Below are 23,766 nucleotides of genomic sequence, written 5' to 3'. Positions count from 1 at the left end.
GTGTAATCGATTTGTACCGCGAAGTGAATATTAAGATTAAGATGTTCGACGGAGATGTAATGGCATGTATCTGAGGATGGCGGTAACGATGAAGGGCGTGTGGCTGGGGTCATTGTCATGGTTGAGCTTGACCGTGTCTTTGATGTCAGCCCTCACGCGCGTGACCCGGCGTTTCAGTCTCCTGAGCACCTCCAGGTAAAAGGCTGAGTTGAGAGTTTCTCCTTGCGGTACTAGCTCGAAATGGACGATTCCTCGGACGTCAAGGAAGACAAAAAATATCGTTTTGATGCGAGAATCGTTTTTTCGCGCTTTATTTGGGTTGGGGGATGATTTTGTGTGCCACTCGCTGCTCTGCCTTTTCGATTCCGTGTCGTATTCGAACATACAGTATTCGTCTCCGGTTACGCCAGAGTTAAGAAAGTCCAGCTTATTTTTAATAAATTCCAAAAATTCTTGACAGCGCGAAACTCGAAGTTATTTCTGATGCTTCGTCAACACTTTCGGGACAAGCTTCGCGCAGACCTTGTGCATTCCCAGATCCTCGGTCAATATCCCATGTACCGCAAATGTGGACAAGTGTAGGGTCTCAGCAATTTGCTGGATGTTCAATCGACGATTGGAACGCAAAACTTCGTGCACGCGATTCACGTTTTCGTCGGTTCTGGCCGTTGTTGGGCGTCCAGAATGGGTTCGTCGGCAATACATCCAAGCCCTCTGTGAACGCCTTTTTCCGCCTCCGGGATTGTGACCTTGAAATGTAGTCATCGCTAAAGGCTTCTTGAAGCATCTGGAATATTTCGGTAGCACTATTTCCAAGCTGCACGCAAAACTTGATGGCGTATTGCTGTTCAAGCGAACGCACCATCACACCGTCACAAAATCGTAAAACGCTCTTCACGCGGAGGCACATCTTTCCGCCCAGACTGCTCGGAGCAAACTGGCGACCAATTTCATTTTTAAGGGCAGACATTCCTACACATTTCCCAACCAGTTTTACCGCGCTGCCATAGATAGTCGCGTCACAATACAATCAGACGCACTACTTTTATAATGAGGCATATGAATCTCTTGTGTCTATAATGCCTTTGTGAAGCCCCATTTAGAATATAAATTTAGTTTATGATATCCTTCGGCAAAAGGTCTCATTCGGGAAATTGAGATGGCTCTACGCCGGGCGGCCCGATCCGTAAAAAATAAAGTGTTACGATAAAGCGTAAAGTGTCACAGAAATACTTCGACCTCTACATCTGCATAAATACCCCACGATTCACCAAAGGGTTGTGTTACAGGTGGGGTAGGCACGAGGTAGAAAGGGCAAGGGGCAAAGGAAGGGAGAAGCAAACATCCACTTAAAATCCCTGAAAAGACGATGGTGGTGCACGCATACGTATATACATGTTAATGGAGGACTTGGTTTCGAACATAAGGAATTTGTTTGCTCTACCCTCCATTCTTCGACTGTTTCATCCACACCTTCAACTTCCTACCCTCAGACAGCTCATCCTTGTCACCTTTTCAATTATTCACCAGTCCTGATTACCTGAATTACTCCACCCTCTCTCATGTCTTTTCTCATTCATCTACCCAAGGTTCGAGATGAAATTAGAGAAAGAAAAATAATAACAATTAACAAAATAAAAAATAAAATAAGTAACTAAAGAAAAAATATAGAATAATACAGCCATAGACGGCACCACTCGGCGTAGCGCTTGCCGATCCTTCGCGTAAACCCTTCCCTTCCCGACTTCTAAACCCACCGTATTGACCTTAACCAGTTTCCACATCGTCTAAAAACCATCTTTCCAAAGGAAACCATTTCCGGTGGAACAATTACAGGCTTACGAGGCTGGTCCCAGAAGTACCCGGCAAAACCTAGAGATGGCGGTAATCTTTGAAAAAATATCACTGTATTAGAAAGTACGCAATTTATAAAGCAAAATTTTCAAGTATGAAGACGCTAAGTTGTTTAGTATTTGTTTGGCAGCCATCAATAGTGAACTTTTTCAGTGAATTTGTGAACATGGGGAAAATTGGTCATCGTTATTTGATAAAATACTTTCATTTGAAAGGCCTCAGCCCAACCATTATAAAAGCTGAACTGGACTCTACTCTTGGTAAGTCTGCTCCTTTGTTTAAAACAGTGAAATATTGGGTGGCAGAGTTTAAGCGAGGCCGTATGAGCTGTCAAGACAATCATCGCATTGATCGACCAAATGAGGTGACGACTCCAGAAACACTGAAGAAAATCCATGAAGTGATGCTGGATGATCGCCGACTGAAAGTGCGCGAGCTAGTAGGCATTTCAAAAAGTGCGGTTCATCGCATATTAACTGGAAATTTGGACATGAGAAAGCTGTGTGCAAGATGGGTGCCGCGTTTGCTCACACTCGAGCGAAACCAGTGTCGTGAAAATATTTCAATTGAGTTTTAGCAAAGTTTCTCAGCAACAGCAGAATTTTTGCGCCGTTTCATACACATGGATCAAACATGGGTCCATTACTTCACACCGGAGACATTAAAAAAATGTATTCAAAAGGTAAAACCGCCTCCAAAGAAAGCAAAGACCGTTTAATCTGCAGGCATTGTCATAGCATCGGTTATTGGAATACGCGTGGGATAATTTTCATTGACTATCTTGAAAAAGGAAAAACCATCAACGGTGAGTATTATGCGAACTTATTGCAACATTTGAGCAAAGAAATCAAGCAAAAGCGGCCGCATTCGTCTAAAAAGTAAGTGTTGTTTATCAAGACAATGCACCAGCTCACAAATCCGTTGTTGCAATGGCCAATATTCATGAATTAAAATTAGAATTGCCACCTCATGCACCCTATTCGCCAGTTTTAGCCCCCTCCGATTATTTTCGGTTCGCATACTTGAAAAAATGGCTCTGCGGTCAAAGATTTTCCAACCATGAAGAAGTGATGTCGGCAGTTAATGGCTATTTAGAGGATCAAGACAGATCTTATCATTAAAATTGTATCAAACTTATTGAACATCGCTGGGAAAAGTGTTTATAACTGAAAGGAGATAATTTTGAAAAATAATACATTTTTTTCCAAAAAACTACCTGTAGGCCAATAGCCCACAAGAATACCAATTGCCACCCACAACCACTGGGGAAGGAACACTTACACTTGTAAACATGCATTCTCAACTGATCTCTTATGTTTTGTTGGGAAATCCCTTCCCGCATGACCGAGTAGGGATGAAATACGCGTTATACCCAACGTGTTGCATGCTGAAACACTCTCTATCCATCATTCGTTTAACTTCTTCTGAGCTTCCCCTTTCACCCGTCGTCCCTCTCCGCGGGTGTGATGTCTCATGAGGGTAGTCCGCATAAGCAGGGCACCACTTTTTCTGCCTGTGGCTTTAGGAGTGGGAACCTCGTTCCATGACCGTAGCTTAATAAATGTTCTCCCCTTCTTGATTTTCAATTCTGCTCGGCCTGCTTTACTATGGTGGTGGCCTCTTATATAACTGTATGATGGACATTTTTAAAAGATTCCCATATCCTATTTGATACGAAAACTTTTTCAGTGGGTAATTTTCACTTTTTTAGATGAAGTTTTGCGCTTACATGTATTCTTAAATTATATGTTTGCAAATTGATGTGGCTTCCCCTTCTGAGAGCCTCCTTGCTCGTTCTTTTCAGGGATTGTAGGGGGATGCCTTTCCCCCCTCCCGTCATCCCTTCAGCCACTCTCCCTCCTCTCTTACCCTTTCCACCTTGTCCTTACAGCCCATGCCACGCAGCTTGTCGGTAGATCTCTGGGTTTTTAAGTAGATGTAGAGGTAGTATTAGCGATCTACTCCATTCCCTCTTGTGTTCTTGGCGAGTGGCACCCTATCGGTGGAATTTATGTGGATGTAGGTATCTGAAGACTCAGAACTAGAGTATATCTATCACAAGGAAATCAGTCGTATGATTTTGCATCCGATATAGAAGAATAAGTCTCCCAATCGCATAATCAGGTCAAAATATTTTCACAGAATAGGCTAGATAGACGTAGGAACGGATAGAAAAACCCTTGGCCTGGGTGGCGCGGTATCGGGTAAATAAATATGTAGGTATAGTCTATTGCCCGTTATACATGAGTAGATGAGTAACTGATAATTAATTATTGACCGAGTTGCATGTGAGTCCGCCCTATGTAATGAGTTCTCTTATTGGCCTTCTTGTAGTAGCCAGTGGAGTAGTTACTAATAGTATAATACTCGCAATGTGCGTAACAGATGTCACATGAATGGTGCGTGGTTTCCTCCCTTCCAAGCGCCCTTTCGGTGGAACGCGGGGTGACGTGCGTGTGTGGGAGTATTGGAGTAGTAGTAATAGTATCGCAGTAATCTAACACCCCCTGCCACTCGTCCTGCCATCTGTTTGTGGGGAGGCTTTAGATGTACAGGAAGGGATTTTAAGTGGCACCAAATCCAATATTTCCGAGGATCCTCGAAACTTCGTGTTACTCGTCTGCGAATTCGCTCCCAAAATTAAATTCTTGGAGTACGATCGTATCGCATTATCTTTTGTATAGGGAAGAATCATAGCGTATGCAGTCGAATCTACTTGGTCCCTATGATGAAAGCATTTACATGTGCTGATCCAGCACTTTATCAGGTCATGTGAAATATTTCTGCGTAAAGAAAGAAGGCGTGACAGGTTGCTGTAATGCAGGAGGAATTACGTTGGACCCACCTGATTTTAGAAGATAGAAGGCTCGAATCATGCTGTTAGAAAGGTAAAGTGCTCCCGAGTTTTCTTGCAACAAGGAGCAAATTATTATAGCTCCAAATTAGAGCTGGGCACCGTCACCGACAGATTGAAGTACTTGTTTTTCCCTCGTGCGATGCACAATCTTGATTAAATTGAACCCAATGACCCGAATATTTTAATTAAAAAACCTAAGTTTAATTATTTATTCCATCATCAATTATATTAAGACGTCTATGGATATATGTTGTGGTTGTGTAAGTTTGTTTCTGTATATGAGCAAGTATATATTCATATGCATGTATGAACTTGAATATGGACATATTAGTGCATGTGTAAATGTTACCCTGACACCTCCCGCCACCTGCTCCTGCGGCGGTTTACGAGATACTGTGTAGGTGTAGATGAATTTTGCCGGAGATTAGAACGGAGATTTGGCGAAGGAAGTGGTGAGAGTGGAGTTGGAAACTCAGGTTTTGGATCAAGGAATGACCGCCGGGAGAAAAGAGTTGTTCTGGAGAAGTAATTCATATCAGGTTTAAGCGCCACTATAAGCGTAGGAATACGTGGAAATCGTCGATAGATTCTGGGAGGTGTGGGTTATATTGGTATCTAGCTTAGTCGCAACTAGCCCCTATCTATAGTAATCATTGCAACTAGTACCTATAAGAACACTATAAGTTCACAAAAATGGAATATTCAAGTGTTATCAGTTATAATTTAGTAGCATTGAAACTTAAAATGATACACGTTGCCGATCGAATACGGTGTCGATGAGGAAGGCACATAGTTCATGCATAATTATTTGACTGCCAATTATAAAATGGCTTTAATGCACAAGGCAAAATGATAATGAAATCGAAAGAAAGACTATGGGAATAGAAACGAGATAATATCCCTCCAGGACAACTCAAGGGTACAAGCAATCATAGAACTCAGAAAATTTGCACGGCCATTTGTAGTATTCATATGGGAGGAATTAGTTTGGAAACCTTTGTTTTACTAGCGAAATTTTAGAGAGGGGAACAGGTGATTATTTCTTTGTGGAGCATCAGTTTGGGTTCAGGAAAAGGGGAGACCCGAGGGATGCTAGAATACTCGTGCTAATGGAATAAACTGATGAAAAGACTAATACTACCAACTGTATGTATGTTTATTTTGCTCCGTGCATTTCGAGAAGGCGTTCAGAATAGGAAATGTAGCGAAATTCGTGAACTTACTGCGAAAGATGCTGTTTCAGTAGACTCACAAGACAAATGCGCATGTATCAGACTGAAGAGGTGTGGATGGTGGATGGAGGATTAGCATGGGATGAGAAGGGGCTCCCAAATTTTCCCTGCTGGATGTTTGAATGAATGTAGGAGGGGAACTGATTTAGCTCATTTAGCCAGTCAGCCAAGGGATAGCAATCATTGCAAAGCCAATGTGAGAAACAACGATAGGAGAAAAGGTAAAAAGGTAATTTAATGATGTAGGACTATCACTAGAGCAGATAGAACAGTACACCTGAATGGGAAGTGTTTAGTCTAATGTGAGTTATTACTCAGGGCATTCATGGTCAGATGAATGGCTTTAGGTGAGGAAACTTTTGAAGAGAAGTAATAATTGATGACTGGGTCACCAAGTGAATAGAAGAGGAAGACAAATATGGAGAGTAATTTTGAATTACTCGAATGATGACGAATACGGGTTGGTAAGCGTGTTAACGTCGAACTTGTTGACTCCTAAATCGCTTTTAAATTTGGACGATGGAAAAATAGGATCATCATAGATAATAGGTTTTTGAAATGAGGGTTTTGAAAAGGAGCAACTGAATTGGACAGAAAGGAAATCAAGCGAAGAAGTGCTAAACGTGGGAGGGTAAGAGATGGGGTTGCTGGTAGAAATACAAACAAAGCAATTAGAGTGGGAGATGCTGGAAATATTGAATTTTGAGGGGTGATCGAGCTTAGAATGTGAAATTTGAGAAACTAAGGGAATGGAAGATAATATATGACTCCGTGTGTTTTGCTCTCCTTTGCCTATTTTTGAGTTTCCCCTTCCGTCCCTCGTCTCTCTCCAAGGGGGGACCCTCCCGCTATCTGCAGCGCTGGGTCACGTTCCCTACCTGTGTCCTTGGGGAGGAGAGCGTTTTACGTATGCTGTAAGTTCGTGTTATGGTGGCATTTCACCTTTCTTTTCCAATTCTAGCTTGGACGATGTTAAATAAATTTCTTACTGCATCCTAAGTTGCAATTTTTTGTTAAATCGTAGTATATGCATTTGCATGCGTGTAGAATGAAAGGATTTTTGCATGATTGTACGCGCCACTGTGGGTGTAGTTTTGCAAGGATGTGTTGATTTTGCATGTGGTTTTGTTCCCTTTTACGGGTGGGGACCTAACACCCCCCGCCACACGTCCTTGCGGCGGCTTGTGGGGTGTTATGTAGAGATATAGATAGCAAGGAATTACATAAAGTTCAATGAAGATCTGTTCTACTGCAAAATTAATTGCAATGGGAAGAAAGTGTGACTGGGTATCGGAGGAAGTTGGATGGGAGTCACCCCATACTTGAGGAGAGGCAGCGAGGAGAAGGCTTTAAGAGAGAGACAGATACTCATTCTTCATACTCATTGCACAAATACTCATTCTCTCCCCGAAAAATCAGGAATCATAGTAGTAAGAAACCGCAGTCATTTTATAAACACTAAAAACATTTAATCTACAAGTCGTAACAAAATTAAACATTGCAAAGAATTTAGGTATTTGAGTGTGTGCATATATGTGGGTTGTAAGGATTTTTGCATGGATGTATGCCATGTTTTGTTTGTGGATTGTATAAATTTATGGCTTTGCTTGCGGTTTTTTCCTTAATTACGGGTGATGCCCTAACACCCCCGCCACACGCCCTTGCGGTGGCTTGCGGGGTATTAAGTAGATATATAGATGAAACAGTTTCTGGCGTCACTTGGTGGATATTCTTCATATTGAAATTAAATTTAAAATACTTCGCCTTTCCACATGAAAAAAACTTTTATTTACGACCTAGGTTTCGTTATGGTATAACATCATCAGGTCAAATGATGAGGTCCTGATGATGTTATACCATAACGAAACCTAGGTCGTAAATAAAAGTTTTTTTTATGTGGAAAGGCGAATTATTTTAAATTTAATTTCAATAGATGTATAGATAACACATGCAAAGATTAATTCATTCCTTCCTTTACATACTGGATGCGAGGAATAATTATTACTGGTAACTTTCAATTTCATGCTTAATTATGCAGCCACATCGCTGGGAATAAAAAACACCGAAATGAAACTTACGCTTGTTTGTATCTTCCACATGCTATGAATCTGCTTTTCTTCATTTAACTCCAATTCTTCTAGCCCACTACATTTCATCTTTCGTAGTTTTTAAAAAATGCCATGAATAATTCCGTTCCAGAGTTATATGTGTTAAACAGACCAAAAACTGCCAGTCATCACCGATTTCTCATGGTTTAAATTGAGTTCATCCTTGTTTCAAATCGACAATTCGCGTAATATGATAATCCCAGCACCACTTTTTTTTACCTTCATAAGTATCGGGACGTTATCAAGATTTAGCAAAAGCCTCGACGCTCTCCGTACGCCATGATCCGCCCCTCAATCAGACTACACTTCGTTCTATTTTTACGAGGTGTAGTAATTAAATAGCCGGACTAGGGCTACAATACGTTTTATTGACCACCAGACCATTAGAAAGTTTATCGCCTTCAATATTCTCTCCTTGACGATCCCTAAAACGCTAAAGACGAATTTTCCATGGTTCACAGCCGTCCTGGTCGTCCGCTTCTGACAGATTGTTGAGAACATCTGTCGCTTTTTCTTTCACCGTTTCCACGCTGTCAAATATTGTCCCCTTGACCTTAGGAAATTAAGAAGTCACAGGGGGGCAGGTCGGGCGAGTACGGTGTGTGGTCTAACACGGTGATGCCGTATTTCACAAAGAATACCTTCACAGACAAGACGGAATGAGCTGGCGTGGCACTGTCTTGATGAAATATCCAAGAATTGCTCTTCCCCAAATCAGGTCTTTATCTCCCCCTCGTTCACGAAGGACAATCAGAACCTCGGTGTAATAATGCGGATAGACTCTTGGACCTTTGGATACCCAGTGAACTCATACAATTTCACGCTAGTCATCAAAAAACGGTTATCTTGGCTTTGAATTTTGTTTTGCTCATTTTCCATTAATTTGCCGTGGTGAGTTTGAACTCTTCCCATGCATCAATTGGGGCTTTGTTTAAGGATCATAGGTAAAAAAACGCGATTCATTAAATGATTGATGCAAAATATAACGAACACTTTCTTCATTAATTCCTGAGACTTCAGCAAGATCTCGGTCATTCGGACGACAATTTTCACCGAACAATTTACCCATATTCTGGATGTTGTCATCCGGTTGTGATTTCGAGAGTCGTCCAGGGTGCGGATCATCTTCGGTCGTTTCGCATCCCTCCTTAAATCTTTTAAACCACTCGAAGACTTGTGTGTGCGATAAAAATTTACTTCCAAGTGCTTTCTTTGATTTGACATGAGCTTCTGTAGCCGTTTTCCCCAGTTTCACAAGAAACTTAAGGTTAACTCGTTGCTCCATATACACACTGCATTTTTTTGACGAGGCGCTGGCGCGAGGACTTGGACGGGCGACTGCTGAAGCGTCACTGAGCGATGTACAACCATGCACATCGAGCTCAGAGTGGGGGAAGCGTCAATAGCCGCAAACATATAATTTTCATTTGTATTTATGTAGCACCCTGCGAGCCACCGTCATGGTGTGGGGCTGGAGTGATTACACACTAGACTACACTTGACACAAAACACCTTACTCTCATAGCGTGGTCGGACAAAATTTATTTTATTCTCACTCCCTATCAACCGTGGGAAAATTTACATCTTAAAATTATTTGTTCTGCACTTGATCTCTCGAATATTAATGACATGATCACCCCTACCGTAAGACGATGGGGCTAGCAACACATTTCTAACGTCATCCCTTGAATGACATCCTTCCAATTTATGCATTAGATATAATCTGCAATTTAGTCTTCGCTCCGTGAGTGATTTCCTACCAATACCCCCTAATAATATTGATACGCTACTCAGTATTAAACACGTAATACTCATAACTGCTTTTTACAAATCGAGCTCTTCTACGCTGCACGCGATCCAATTGGGCAATTAATCCAACTTCATGAGGATCCCTTACACTGGCAGCATATTCTAAATGAGGCCTAACGAGCAAAAGATAACATTTCTCTTTGCAAGCCTATTCATCACATTGTTTCAACACTCTTTGTTAAACCGTATTTTTTTATCAGCTTGTCCACATATTCCCCGTATATGTTCCACCTAGGAGAGGTTATGAGTGAGGGTAGTGCCTAAGTATTTTATCGAGTATACACTTTCTATTTCGGTATTCCTGATACATTAGGTGCCCGGAAGAGAATTGCTCTTTTTCCCAAAACTCATCACTACGCACTTTTTAAAATATAAATCCTAATTGCCATGTGTCGCATCAGCGTTGTATAGCCATTACGTCATCTGCTAAAGCCTATGTATCCTCAGAATTACGGATATCTCTGTAAACCATTGCATCGTCGGCAAATAAACGTATGTTGCCAGTGGCTACGGAGCTAATTTCGTTGACGTAAATAAGAAATAAATGAGGTAGGAAAACTCTTCCCTGGGGAACACCTGAAGTGACTTCTATTGTATTAAAGCGGACACCATCTATGATTACTCTTTGTGTCCGACCATTAAAAAGCCTCTTAACCAGGATATTTTTATATATGCTATATGCTTCTAGCTTTGTGAATAGCTAACTATGAGGTACCATGTCGAAAGTCGACATCTTCAAACCTGCTGTGGCGCACTTGCTGTTTGCCTGTGGCAGAACCTGTCCGGTTATTGAATTGCCACACCTCGAATACTGACCCTGCGCTGCAGGCCTTATAACGATATCACTTCCATAATGTCATGAAAATGTTTCCCCAAGCGAAATGTGATGCGTCCAGTAAACATTACTTTCCTGTTTATTTTTTGGTGTCTTCTTCGATCGAATATTGCGAAACTATAGTGAACATATTTAATCCTGCCTAAGCAGTCTCTTGTATGACATTGAATTTTCACGCACAGTGTTCGGAAATGTAACCTTGAATGGAATTTCTTGTTTTTCAGAGATCGTATTGAGCTTTTCATAGACGAGAATAAAGCTTTAATGAAACGAATGTACGGCGAATTTGAAATGGACGAGGAATATGGACCGCCTGCCCAGGAGGTGTTCGAGTCCCCGCACCGAAATGGGCCTTTGAAGCGGAGGTCCACGGAGGAGAGGGAGGCGCCGGCGGACTCAAATGCGGAAGCCGGGGAGCGGTCGGGCCGAGGCGACCCTCAAGTGAACTCCGCCAGGGTGCCTCGCCAGTCCTCGTTTCGTGGCAATCAATCGAGGGAAACGGGCAGGTACGTGACGTGCCTCTGACATCCTGGCACGCTTTCTTTGCCCTGACCTTTATTAAACTTGTCTCATCACAATCAAATTAATTTTCTGGGCAATATTATACCAAATTCTGATTACATCTTTAAATTGACTTTTAAATATGCTGTCGAGGTGGTGATAGCGTTAAGTGATGAGCTTGCCACAACTCTGTAATAGTATTATTACATTTATGATTTAATTAGTGCATGTGAATATAAATCAGATGCATTTGAGGGATGTAGAGTGACAAGCCACGGATGTTTGTTTTCCTTCGGGAAGAATTGTGGCAGCAATGCGCTCAGATCAACGTTTCAAATTTGGTTGCCTCCAAGAAAAAAAGCTGTAGAGTTTACTAACAGCTCTTTTGAATTAGTTTTGAGTAATTGATAGCAGTTGACCCAAATTTATTGGTAATATGATTTAATCGGAAATTATACTTGAATGATGAATTTCATTAATTTCAATTCAAAATTTAAAGTAATTTAGTGAAAACAATATCTGTACAAAAATCTGTTGCACCGCTTTTCTACTTTTCAGTGGATAATAAAATATATGAAAGTTGTATGAATAGTTTAGATAGATTTAAAAATTGTGAAAAGGGCAATACATTAAATAAAAAATAATATCTACCCTATGCATTGAATAATGAGAGGAAAAGTGTATAGAAATAATTTTATATCATTTCAATATTTAGTAACTTGAAGAAATATGAGCACTGTTCAATTAAAATGATCATATTTTTAAGAACGTTCTTCACTCATGTTCCAAATTTGTATTGCCCTTCTGAAATTGGTCATGGTTGGAGGCAATGGACTAGTCCCCCAATTTTTACTAGTCTTAGAAGACATTCCGGTAGCCATTTTTGATAAGTCCTCCAAAATCACCTCAGCCACAATACCATTTTTCTTCGGATTTGGGAACATGAAGAAGTCAATTGGGTCAAGGTCTTGACTCTGTAGAGGATGAGGAACACTCTTCACATTGATTTTTACGAGATATTCAGTAACAATATTTGTGATGAGAGACCTTGCATTATGGAAAGGCAGCATGTAGCCTGATGGTATGGCTCCTCACCGCTCAATTTAGATGATTTTGCCTCAATGTCAAGCTTAGTTCTATTTGTATCATGATGATGGTTATTTTGCATTTGTTCATATGCATGCATATTTTCCTTAACAAATAAGATTAGATTGCATGCATAAAGTGCAGCAATTTTCATTATTTGAAGCTCATGAAAATGAGGCCTGCAGTAATGTCTAAAAGGTAAATTTATGATAGCTCTTATGGCCTGTTTCTAATCTTGAAAATCTTTTTAACTATAGCTTGAGCCAGCCCAGTATATAATGTCATATGATAATCTGGATTGAGAATTTGAATGATAAACACATTTTAGGATAATTATTTTATGACTAATTATATCCCAGGGAAAATATAGTTAGAGCTGTCAATATATAGGGACAAGTTTGAGACAATTCAATCCGAAAACCCAAGAAATCTGCCTTGCCAGCAAAAATTAGGTCCTTATCATAGACTTCGACTGACAGTAATGGATTTTTGCCAAAATTTAAGCATTTTATTTTTTGTGCATTTATTGAATATAATGGATCATGGATGATATGACAACAGAGATAGATGAGAGAAGAAAATGGAAGAATGTAAACACAGTTAGGCAAATGGAAGTACAAAGAGTAAAACAATAAATTGAGATGGGCCACAAATAAAGCATAAGTAGTATGGTGGAAGATGAAGGGAAGCATATGGGATGTTTGCAGAGGAAGGATAAAATTGGTGTGCTATACAGCAAGGTTATATCACTATCAGGAAGTAAGAGGGGATGATCTTCGCTACAGTTAGATATAAATCGGGTAAGATAATTCTTGAGACAGAAAATATCCAAGAGAAATGGAAGGAATATAAAGAAAAACATTATGGCAAAGAACTTAGGCCAACAAGGTTAGACATAGAAAGAGGACATGACCAATAGGAAGATAGCTTGGGTCCAGACATACTTGATGATGAGATAGAAAGGGCATTAAGAGGGAGATGAAACTAAATAAGGCTGTGGGGGGGGGATAACATTCTTGCAGAACTACTGAAATGTTTAGGAAAATATGGGAGGAAGAGTCTATATAGACTAATGGTAGTATCTATGAGGAAGGAATCTGGCTATAAGACTTGGTGAGATCAGTGTTTGCTCCTATTCCGAAAAAGGTAAAGGCTGCATCATGTGAGGACTATAGAACAATAAGTTTGAGTTCCCATGCAGCTAAAGTATTTTTCAGCATCATCAACAAAAGGATAGAGAGTAGGGCAAATGATTACTTAGGGAATGATCAGTTTGGGTTTAGGAAGGGGAGAGGTATATGTGATGCCATTGCGGTAATGAGAGCACTAATTGAGAGGAATATAGAATACAATCAGTATGTATTTACATGTTTTGTAGATTTTGAAAAGGCATTTGATAGATTGAATTGGGAAAAACCAATGAGTATATTGCAGAAAATAGGAATGGATTGGAGGGAAAGGAGGCTGATCCGCAACCTTTACATGTCTCAGACTGCTCAGGTGCGAGTTGGGAATGGGGAGTCCGGATGGGCAGTGTTGGGAAGAGGTGCAAGGCAGGGTTGCCCATTGTCACTGTTGCTGTTCAACCAGTATGTAGAGGAAATGATTAAAGAGGCATGGGAAGAACTGGAGGTAGGAATGAAAGTGGGCAGGGAATTCGTGAAATCAGTTAGGTTTGCTGATGACCAAGCTCTAATTTGTTAGTCAGCCATGGGGTTGCAAGCATTGCGGAGTGAATTGGAAACTCATTGCGATAGATATGGGATGAGAATCAGTATTAATTGAACAAAGGTTATGCGATTTTCTAGAAAGAAAAAGGCTAAGCTAAACATTAAAATAGGAGGGCAAAAACTAGAGCAGGTAGAACAGTTAACGTATCTCGGAAGTGTTTTGGACCACACACACTCCAAGTAGTAGGGACATGAGGAGACCAATTGCTCTAAGAAAAGAGGCTTTTACAAGGAGGAGAGAGTTGATGACAGGGATGTTGAGTAAGGATGTTAAGAAAAAACTCATTAAACTTTGATATGGAGTGTAGCTACGTGCAGTGCAGAAACATGGTCACTGAAGCTGGATGATAGAAGTATGAGTAGATTGGAGGCTTTTGAAATGTAGGTGTGGAGAAGAATGGAGCAGGTTAAATGGACGGAAAGGAAAACAAATGAGGAAGCACTATGTAAGGTGTGTGAGGAGAGGGGTTCGTTGGTAGAAATCCTAAGGAGGCTGGAAAAATGGATCAAGGACCTATTGATTGGCAGTCGGATGTTGAAGATTTTAATAGAGGGGAGAATATAAGTCAAACAAGGATGGGGCAGGACAGGATAGGGATGTTGGATGGGATGATGGAAGGAAGGAAGTACACGGAGATGAAGAAGGACCTGGTGTAGCGTAGGTTACTGGATTGTGTTTTGTTAGGAGTCACAAAATATTTATTTGGTAGTTTTGTCCATCCAAAGCCTACCTTAATCGGTAGAATACTTAATAATAATGACAATAAATTGTTTTGAAACCTAATTTGATGGGGTTCTGTTCAGCCTACTTTTTTTTGTAGCTCAGGACTTGTTTTATTAGAAATAATGTTTCATCAGCAAAAAGAATGGATAAGGCATCAAGGTACAATCTGGTATATCATTTATGCAGAATGAAAATAGCAAAGAACCCTAGATAGAGCTGTGAACACCTACTTTAACCTCTTTTTCAACTGATTGGTCGTTGATTTTGTCATTTGTGGATTCATTAAGGTGGGATATTTAAACTAGTTGATGTCTTCCTTGAAGGTATGATTTGAACCATTAATTTAAGATGCCGAAAATAGCAGATTTATATAAAATTTCATAACAAAATATCATGATATGCAGTGTCACAAGTCTTAGTAAGATCATGGTATATCTCCAGGGATAGACAGTTAGGGTCCATCGTATGCAGTACATTTTTAATGAATTTATAGGGTGCTGTGGAATTCCCTTTCTTAAATCCATGTGGTCTTTTGGAAAATATATTGTTTTTCTAAGAAGTTTACAAATACCCTGACAACAATTTTTGATGAAGCAGAGAGCAAACTTATTGGTTACGCATGACGAAAGAATCAAAGACTTCATATTTTCACTCGAAACGCTGTCTTTGATTCTTTCTTCATGCATTACAAATGGATTTCCATGAAGTATCAGCCTTAATCATATCTCAAACTTATTGGTTTGTAGTTCCTACATCCTACGTTGAAATCACCCTTTTTGTGGATTGGGATAACTTTGCTCAACTTCAGTTTTCTTGGAAAAATACCTTCTGAGATAGGTTGTAGATATACACTGAGGGTCGGGCAATTTGAGGGATAGAAAACTTAATTAATATTTCAGGAATATCATCCCTCGTGGAGCAAATCTTATTGCTAAGATTATGGCCTATCCTGAAAATTTCATCTTTGTTCGCAGTATACAAATATATGGAATGTGGAACTGTTTGTGGTTGGGTGTCAAATAATTCTAATTAAATCAAAAATATAATATATACAGTGGAATGATACATTGTATTCTTCATTTAATTAAAATGAATTTCCACAAAGTTTAGCCGGGAACAATTGAATAGTCAAATTATTCATTTAAATTGGAAATAATTTTTCCTGAATTGTTGTTAAAAATTTGATTTTAAGTACTTAAAATGATGTTTGGATTGAATTGCTCATCACTAGCTATAATGGGTTCAAAATTTCTTTAACGATTAATATTACTTGTTGCCCTATGTGTAATTTGCTGAGAAGTCTTGTTTACATTGTTAATATTTGTGATCAAAATATTATTATAGGATCGCTTTGCTGTTGCTACAATTTCCTCATGGTATTTACTGTATTTTTCAAAATTCTTGTTTAAGATTTTCATTTCCAGTTACTGTAGCAAACTGATAAAAATCCCTTTCTTCCTGGCTAATGTTGATTTTTCCACTTGTTAGCCAAATATGCTTTTTCTTGCATATATTTATGACAATATATTGCGCCGATCCTGGTGGCGGCGGGGTAATGTCCTCATCTGTCATTCCAAGGGTCGCGGGTTCGATTCCCGCCTGGGTGAGTTTTCCTCCACCTAGGGCTTGGGTGTTTGTAAATTGTCCATTGTTATCGTTGTTAATAGTTCGATGTAAAGGCCAAAATGTGCTGTTTTTGAACTAATACTGAATAAATAAATAAATATATACAAAGCAATTCTTTACTGGAAAATTTGTTTCCAAGTATTAGTGCAATTGTCAAGGAATGCATCCATTTTGTCACTAAAGGTAATTTTAGTGTACATTTCTTCACATGATTCATTTTTTAAACCAAAACTTTGAAGCTGCAATTGGTTTTCAAGAAAAGTTCTCTTATAAGCATAATGAGTTACAGTTTTTATATTTGTTGACTCATATGTGTGGTCTGTGAATCAAGAGTCCATTGTATTAATATAACAATCATCTAAGTTTTTCATGTCCTGATTCATAGATGTTCTGCTAGTACTTGTTACAATGGTTGCTTCAGTGGTAAGGCATGGATATTAGAGGAGTCCATAACGAACTGAATTTGTTTGACTTTTTCACTGAGTAAATTTAAGAAATTTACATTTAAGTCTCCACATAACACAATGGGAGTGATAATGTGTAAAGCCTAAATTTAAATTGCTATATTTTCCATTAAAAATCAAAATTTGCATAGGGGGATCTGTACATATGGACGAGAGTCAATTTTTGTTGTAGTATTTGAGTGATTGAACATTCAAAATATTTTTCCATCAAAGCAATATTTGAAAAATTAACTAGTTTGAAGTTTATGCCATGTTTAAAATAGGTGCAATCACCTTCAATTTTAAAATTCACTCTGACATGAATAGCTTCCAAGAGAATTACCCATGATTTTTACCCATTTTAATTCTAATATGCAATGCCCGTGTCCTGAAAACAGAATTTTTTTCTAATATACTTTTTTGAAGAATGCCAATGTCATATAGTTTGTCTTTGTAGATTATAGGGTTCCAATACTATAGTCATGAAATCATTTTAGCTAAGATTCCATTTTGAACTCTTGTTTTCCTGGAGGATTCCAAGAAGTTATTTGTGGCACTACTATATTCTTCCTTCTTTGAGCTGTCCCAAAAATGTCAAGCGTTGGTACTCATTTCATGTCTTCAGAAATATTGCCAATCTGGATGTCCGAGATTTCCCCAGGGTAGGTGCTATTTCGAGGGAAAAGCACAAATGTGTAATTGTTAAACAAAACAACAATAACTCGAGCTGTTTGGATATGTGAGGGAAGTCAGAGTTCAAAAGAAATCTTGCATTTTTGGGTCCTATGGGAATCCTTATTTAGGTTATCCATGCTTCAAATGCTTTTACACTGACCCTCAGTGAAGAGCCCTCTGATACTCCCATATGAGATCATATCAAACCTTGATCATAAGGTACAAGAATGGTACCACTGTAATATAAAAAAATTATGACAATAAAATGATAGCCACATTGATTTAATATTTTTATTGTTTAAATGTTTTGAATATTAATAACTTTCCATATCAAGAGACTCATACGGGAAATTAATTTATTTAAAGAAATTATAATAGCTAATTAATGTCAAGTTTCATAATGGCAATGCACTTCAATACATTTTAAGGTGTCTTTGAGTAATAAAATAACATTTTTAAGGAGTTATTATGTGGCCGTTGTCATTAGCCATTTATCTCCATCAACATGGTACCTTGCAACTGATCGTTAAGGAGGTTGGGGAGGGGCAATTCAACACCAGACCTACAACATCAAAAATGAAGTTTTTAAAATTTTTAATGAAAATATATTTGTTAAATATCTGATACAAATAATTTAGGTCATGATAACTACAAGTTCGTTGGTATCTATGTAAGTAAGATATACTTCCATAAAACTACTTGGGTATCTAACTAGGTGAGATATACTTCCCTACACATGAGAGAGGATCTTTTAGTAACAAGAAAGATGATTAAATAAGGTTAGATGAAATGATGGTAACATAAGCATGCTCCAAGGTGCATGATAATATCTGGCTTCTTCAGAGGGCAACATTTTCAGAGTAGTACAATGTTCAGATATTATGGTATAATCATCATGTGATCATTGTGTATGACCAATTCCCTGACAATATCCATAGGTCACAACTTAATGTATATGGATTATTGCGAGATAAATCATACCTCATTCCCAAATTAATGTCTGCCTTACAGGCTGTGGCATCGAAATATTTTGTCAATTGGCTAAATAGAATAAGATTGCAAGATGTGGGAAGAAGGGAAAGTTTATTATGGTCATAGAGTTGGAAAATCTCTAGAAAAAAGAATACCCTAAATGAAAACAAAGTAACTGAAAATTGAATTTGTAATAAAAAACAAGGTACCTGTATTTTCTATCTCTATCAAGTATTTTCTTCTAGGTTAGTTCACAACAATATCCTATATCTGATTGTATATAGCATCCGCTTCCTCCCTGAGATTACTTGTTGACCTGTACAAATGGATTGCTACTAAATTGAACATGTCTTCTCCTATTTCTACTAATAATATTCTATAATTCAACCTATATTCCAAGTTACTGAGCATTATTAAGGCATATTTCTAACCATCTCTCCACCCTAAATCTATGCTAATTTACAACCTGTCTATCTAACCTTGATCCAATTGGTTTTTAGTCTGATACCTTACTAAAAGTGGTTTTTCAACCCATCTGTCTACCCTTAATCAGAGCAAATTTTCACCCGTCTAATCACTTTCAATCAAAGCAGTCCGTTCAACCATTTGCCAACATTTAATAACAGATTTTTCAACCATTTATCCACTCTCCACTTTTTTTTCTCCACTCTCAACTGGGATTTTCCTCTCTCTCTCAAAGCCATTGTTACAATAAGTAAGTAAGTAAGTAATTTTATTTGCCCAGCAGATTTGTACAATTGTAAAAAACAAGGACAGATATAGGACATGTCAATGTTATACAAAGAAATGATAAATACTAAGTACATGTTTAAATACAAAGAAACTCATGGGACAAGAAGTTCATTAATAGAATAAAACATTTTACAGAGTAAATATTTCTAAGGTTGAGCTTAAATATAGGCAGCTTATGTTGTGCTTTCAGTTCTATAGGAAGTTTATGAAAAATCATGAGGCCCATATGTTTAGGTCCATGGGCGGCGGTGCAGGTTCTGACAAAGTTTTGGTGGAGGTCAGCAGAATGCCTTGTGTTATAATTGTGAACGCTGGCATTGGAAATGCCAGCATTCACAATTATACAGATGCACAGATGCGCAATACATATACACACAGGGAATGGGTAAAATTTTCAATTTTTTAAAAAGGGGACGACAGGATGCTGCATGAGTAGCAAAGCAAATAAGTCGGATGATCCGTTTTTGAATTTTAAATATAATATTAGCATTAGGTGAAGGGCCCCATAAAAGAATACTATATATAACATGAGAGTAAAATTCACTAAAATAAAGAGACAATAAGACCTCAGTATTGACGGTATGCCTAATGAATCTGATAAGATGGCAAAGTGAACTCAACTCATTACGAAGTTTGAGAATATGGTCATCCCAAGACAGACGACTGTCAATAGAGATGCCTAGAAAACATGAATTACTTTTTTGTACAATAGGTTCGTTATCAATATTTACAGTTATGCAAGCAGCTGATTTATTCTTATTAGCAAAATAAATTAAAGAAGATTTACTAACATTGAGGAGGAGGGAATTGAGGAGACACCACTCATGTAACAGCTGGGTAACGAAATCAGAGGTTAATATTAGTGTGTCTACAGAGGAGGCAGGCACAAGGACATTTGTGTCATCAGCATAGACAACAGGCAGCACGCCTGGTACAGAGTTCAGTAATGTTGGTAGATCATTTGCGTACATGAAGAACAAGATTGGGCCCAGGACAGATTCCTGGGGTACACCACATAGTACACTTTTTACTGGAGAAAGGTACTCTCTTCCTTGTTTACTTAAGGCTACACATTGTTTTCTGTCCAGGAGATAGGATCTAACCCAGTCTAGGGAAGTCCCTCTTATTCCCAGGCATTCAATTTTTTGAAGTAAGAGGTTGTGATTGACAGCATCAAACGCCTTCGAAAAATCAAAAAATAAGGCAAGAGATTCAGATATATTGTCCAGATCAGAAGTTATTTTGTTAACTGCTTGATATATAGCTGTGGATGTAGACCTGAGTTTTCTGAAACCATGTTGGTTGGGAGAAAGTAAGCTATGGGATTCCAGAAATAATATTAAACGATTGTAAAAAATTAATTCAAATATTTTACCAAATTGGTTGAGCAATGAAATGGGCCAATAAGAATTCATATCATCTTTAGGTCCTTTGCCCTTGTAAAGGGGCAAGACTTTCGCTACTTTCAAGGTGGCAGGGAATTTCCCTACCTTTAGAGATTTGTTAATTAAAAATAATAATGGATGCTTAATTACCTCGTAAGATTTCTTAAAAATAGTGGCTGGTATTCCATCAAGACCTGCAGAGTATTTATTACTAATTTTGGACATTGCCTTAGTTAATTCATGTTCCGAACAGGGATATAAGAATAGCGAGTTACAAGAGTTGGAAGTAAGGGGATATTTGCCACTGTTACACTGATTTGTAGGAGTTATCTGAGATAGGTAATATTCATTGAGGGAGGATGCCATCTGTATAGTATTTTGATTGAACTTTCCAGAAGTATTACGATCGAACAATGATCTGTTTGAACTTCAACGAATCAGCTTTTCCACTCATTTTTCATTATTGTGGTAGAGCATCCAACATAAATTGAAAAACTTTTTTTATACATATTATAGATACATATTTTGCATATGATAAATATTGTAAATATATGTACATGTGTGTGTGTGTGTGTGTGTGCGCATGCACACATGTGCATGTGTGATTACCTACATATGTATTCACACACTTGATAAATGAAAATCAGTCATTTGGCAAAAACAATTAAAGGCATATGGTCAAGGATAAAATCACAGTTATCAACTCAGCCATTACTTTTATTGGTGGAGGTGTAAGTGTGTGTCATGTATGTGTACATACATGTATGTGTAAGCATGTGTACCAATTGGGTAGTCGAGGGGTAGAGTTTTGGACTGCTGACTGAAGAGTCCAGGTTCTTGTACCCTAAAAATCACACAGCTTCACCCAAGCTGTGTGATTTTTAGGTAACCAGATAAACAGGAAACCATTGGTGGCCCAGAGAAAGGAACTGGCCTCCCTACCCTGATGTGGGAATCACACGCGGTCAGACTTGGTACTGGCTAAACTCTAGCAATACCTACCAAGCCGACCTTTGCATTGTTTACTGTATTTATGTATACATATAATTAAAATTGTCTAGCTTATGTGGTTGTGTAAAACATAGTGCGCAGCATACTTATTCAATACCTTAATAAATATGATCGAACATAATTAAAGAAGAATCTTTTCCTTCTCTTCATTCATTGTCCATGTAATCAATCCTGTTTATTATTCACCCTAATATTATAAAAATTCATATGATAAATAATGCTCATTATCATTTACCTAGTTTATTTTTATACACATCATCATATTATTATTCCGAATGACTAATTAATATTCCCTCTTCTAACTTACTTACAGAGTGGATGCCTGTGAATCTAAAGTGGAAATAGTTACGCCATATTGGGCTTCTAACAGTGCTGGAAAAATTAGAGCAATTGTGAACACACAACATTTTGAGCAAGCTATACATCAAGAAGTTTGTTTGTAAGTATTATTAACATAGTTTTATATTTCATAGCAGTAATGGTATATTCACCCTGCTCTCTTTCAATTGCACTCATAATATGCATTACATTTGCAACTTTCAATTTTGCATATCCTTCTTTTCAACATTGAAATTAACATGAAAAATGAAGATTATCAAAGCCTTGACAGGTAATGCAGATAATTTAAAATTGTTTCATCAAAAAACTGTTATGACCTCATATATTTGAGCTCTCTACACTTTCAATGTAAATGGCATGCCCTGGAGGAAAAAGATTTGATAAATGAAATGTTAGCATGATATTACATGATGTTGAATGGGCAGGATATATGCTCGATTCTGAATGAGAAGCTTAACATGCATGTAAGGAACTTGTAAGTAATTTTTATCCTATAGGTTTGCCTACCTTATTATGTTAGCTGGCATTAGAAGAATTGTAAATAAAGGTACGCTCAGCTGTGGACCCCTCAGTGCCTTTCATAAAAAGTAGGCTAATGCCAATGGCTGGTTTCTCTCCACCCTTCCTCCTTTCCCATCCATCCCTAATGGTGCAAATGACTTCAGCTGTTGGTCACCTCCCTTAAAGCTACTACTACTATTAGTACTGCAGTGGGATGAATTTTTCGGCCACACATTTCATGCCAATATCTTTTGTTAAAATATTAGAGACAATAATTTTTGGAATACCTAAATCATGACAAATGTGCTAAACACAAAAAAGGACAACGTTTTATTTTTAATACTTCAGTGGTATGCCAACGTTTTTCACTGGAAGGGGAATACTGGACCAAGCTATGGGAAAGGAGGGTGGGGCAGTTTCCACAAAGGGGAGGGGAGAAGAGAGTCTTAACAGGCAAGGGCAAGGTGGGGGTTGATGGGAAGTTGGAGGTACTCTTAATATGGTAAGATTCAAGCCCAGGTCATAGGAAGTCCCTCGGAGTAAAATGCATGCCACTTCAAGGGTTTCCGGGGATCGGGATTGGTGCAGTGCCTATTGTACTGGTTTCCCACCCAGAGGGCTCGGGTTCTAATCCCGGCGATGTTGAAGATTTTTCAGAGGTATCTCGATCCCTACTTGAGGTGCTTTGTGGAGAGCACTTTGAGTGAGTAGGCCGTCCGTCCAATGGGATGTTGAGCTGTGGACCCCTTGGGGCCTTTCATAAAGGGTAGGCTAATGCCAACAACAGGTTTCTCTCCACCCTTCATCCTTTCCTGTCCATTCCCTATGGCGCAAATGACCTCAGCTGTCGGTCACCTTCCCTAAATACTACCACTAATTCAAGGGTTTCTTGAGTTTAACCGGTATATCTGAGGGAAGGGATGGTGGGCAATAATTTAGACATTAAAGGTAATGATAGTAATTGATGAATAATATTGTTAAGGGAGGCATATTTAGGAACTGGTGGAGATGCTGATGTTGCAGGAGTCAGGGTAATTGTTTATGCTGATGCTGAGTATGTGGTTCATTGGCCAATGTTGATTGGGGTACAAACTATGCCGAGTAATTGGTAAATTAATTTGCTGGAGTTACATGAAGATATAGAGTCAGATGAGAGATATTTAATGAGTTCTAGAAGGATTGAAGGAGTGCGGAAAATGGGATATATTTTGCATTTGGTTTATTAGCAAGGTGCCAGGAAAGATTTGTGTGAAGTGAGAAATCAGATAGGTGTTTGTTGTTTTCAAGATAGTTTGGCAAGTCATTTAAAAGTGATGAAAGGATAT

At 38.5% G+C, this 23,766-nt stretch overlaps 1 protein-coding gene across 1 annotated transcript in view; it reads left to right on the top strand.

The window, feature by feature from the left end:
• LOC139699781 (protein spaetzle 3-like) overlaps nucleotides 1-23,766 on the top strand; it is a 95,849-nt gene that overhangs the window by 68,701 nt on the left and 3,382 nt on the right. Inside the window, exons 3-4 of the mRNA XM_071598215.1 lie at nucleotides 10,920-11,201; nucleotides 21,915-22,040. Of these exons, the coding sequence (XP_071454316.1) occupies nucleotides 10,920-11,201; nucleotides 21,915-22,040 (408 nt within the window). The remainder of the gene's footprint in view (nucleotides 1-10,919; nucleotides 11,202-21,914; nucleotides 22,041-23,766) is intronic.

The sequence above is a fragment of the Hetaerina americana genome, unplaced genomic scaffold (genome assembly GCF_022747635.1).
Source record: "Hetaerina americana unplaced genomic scaffold, ioHetAmer1.1.p SCAF_90, whole genome shotgun sequence".
Classification (NCBI taxonomy): Eukaryota; Metazoa; Arthropoda; class Insecta; order Odonata; family Calopterygidae; genus Hetaerina; species Hetaerina americana.
The sequence above is the reverse complement of the archived record's forward strand: the minus strand, read 5'-3'. Positions and strand labels throughout refer to the sequence as shown.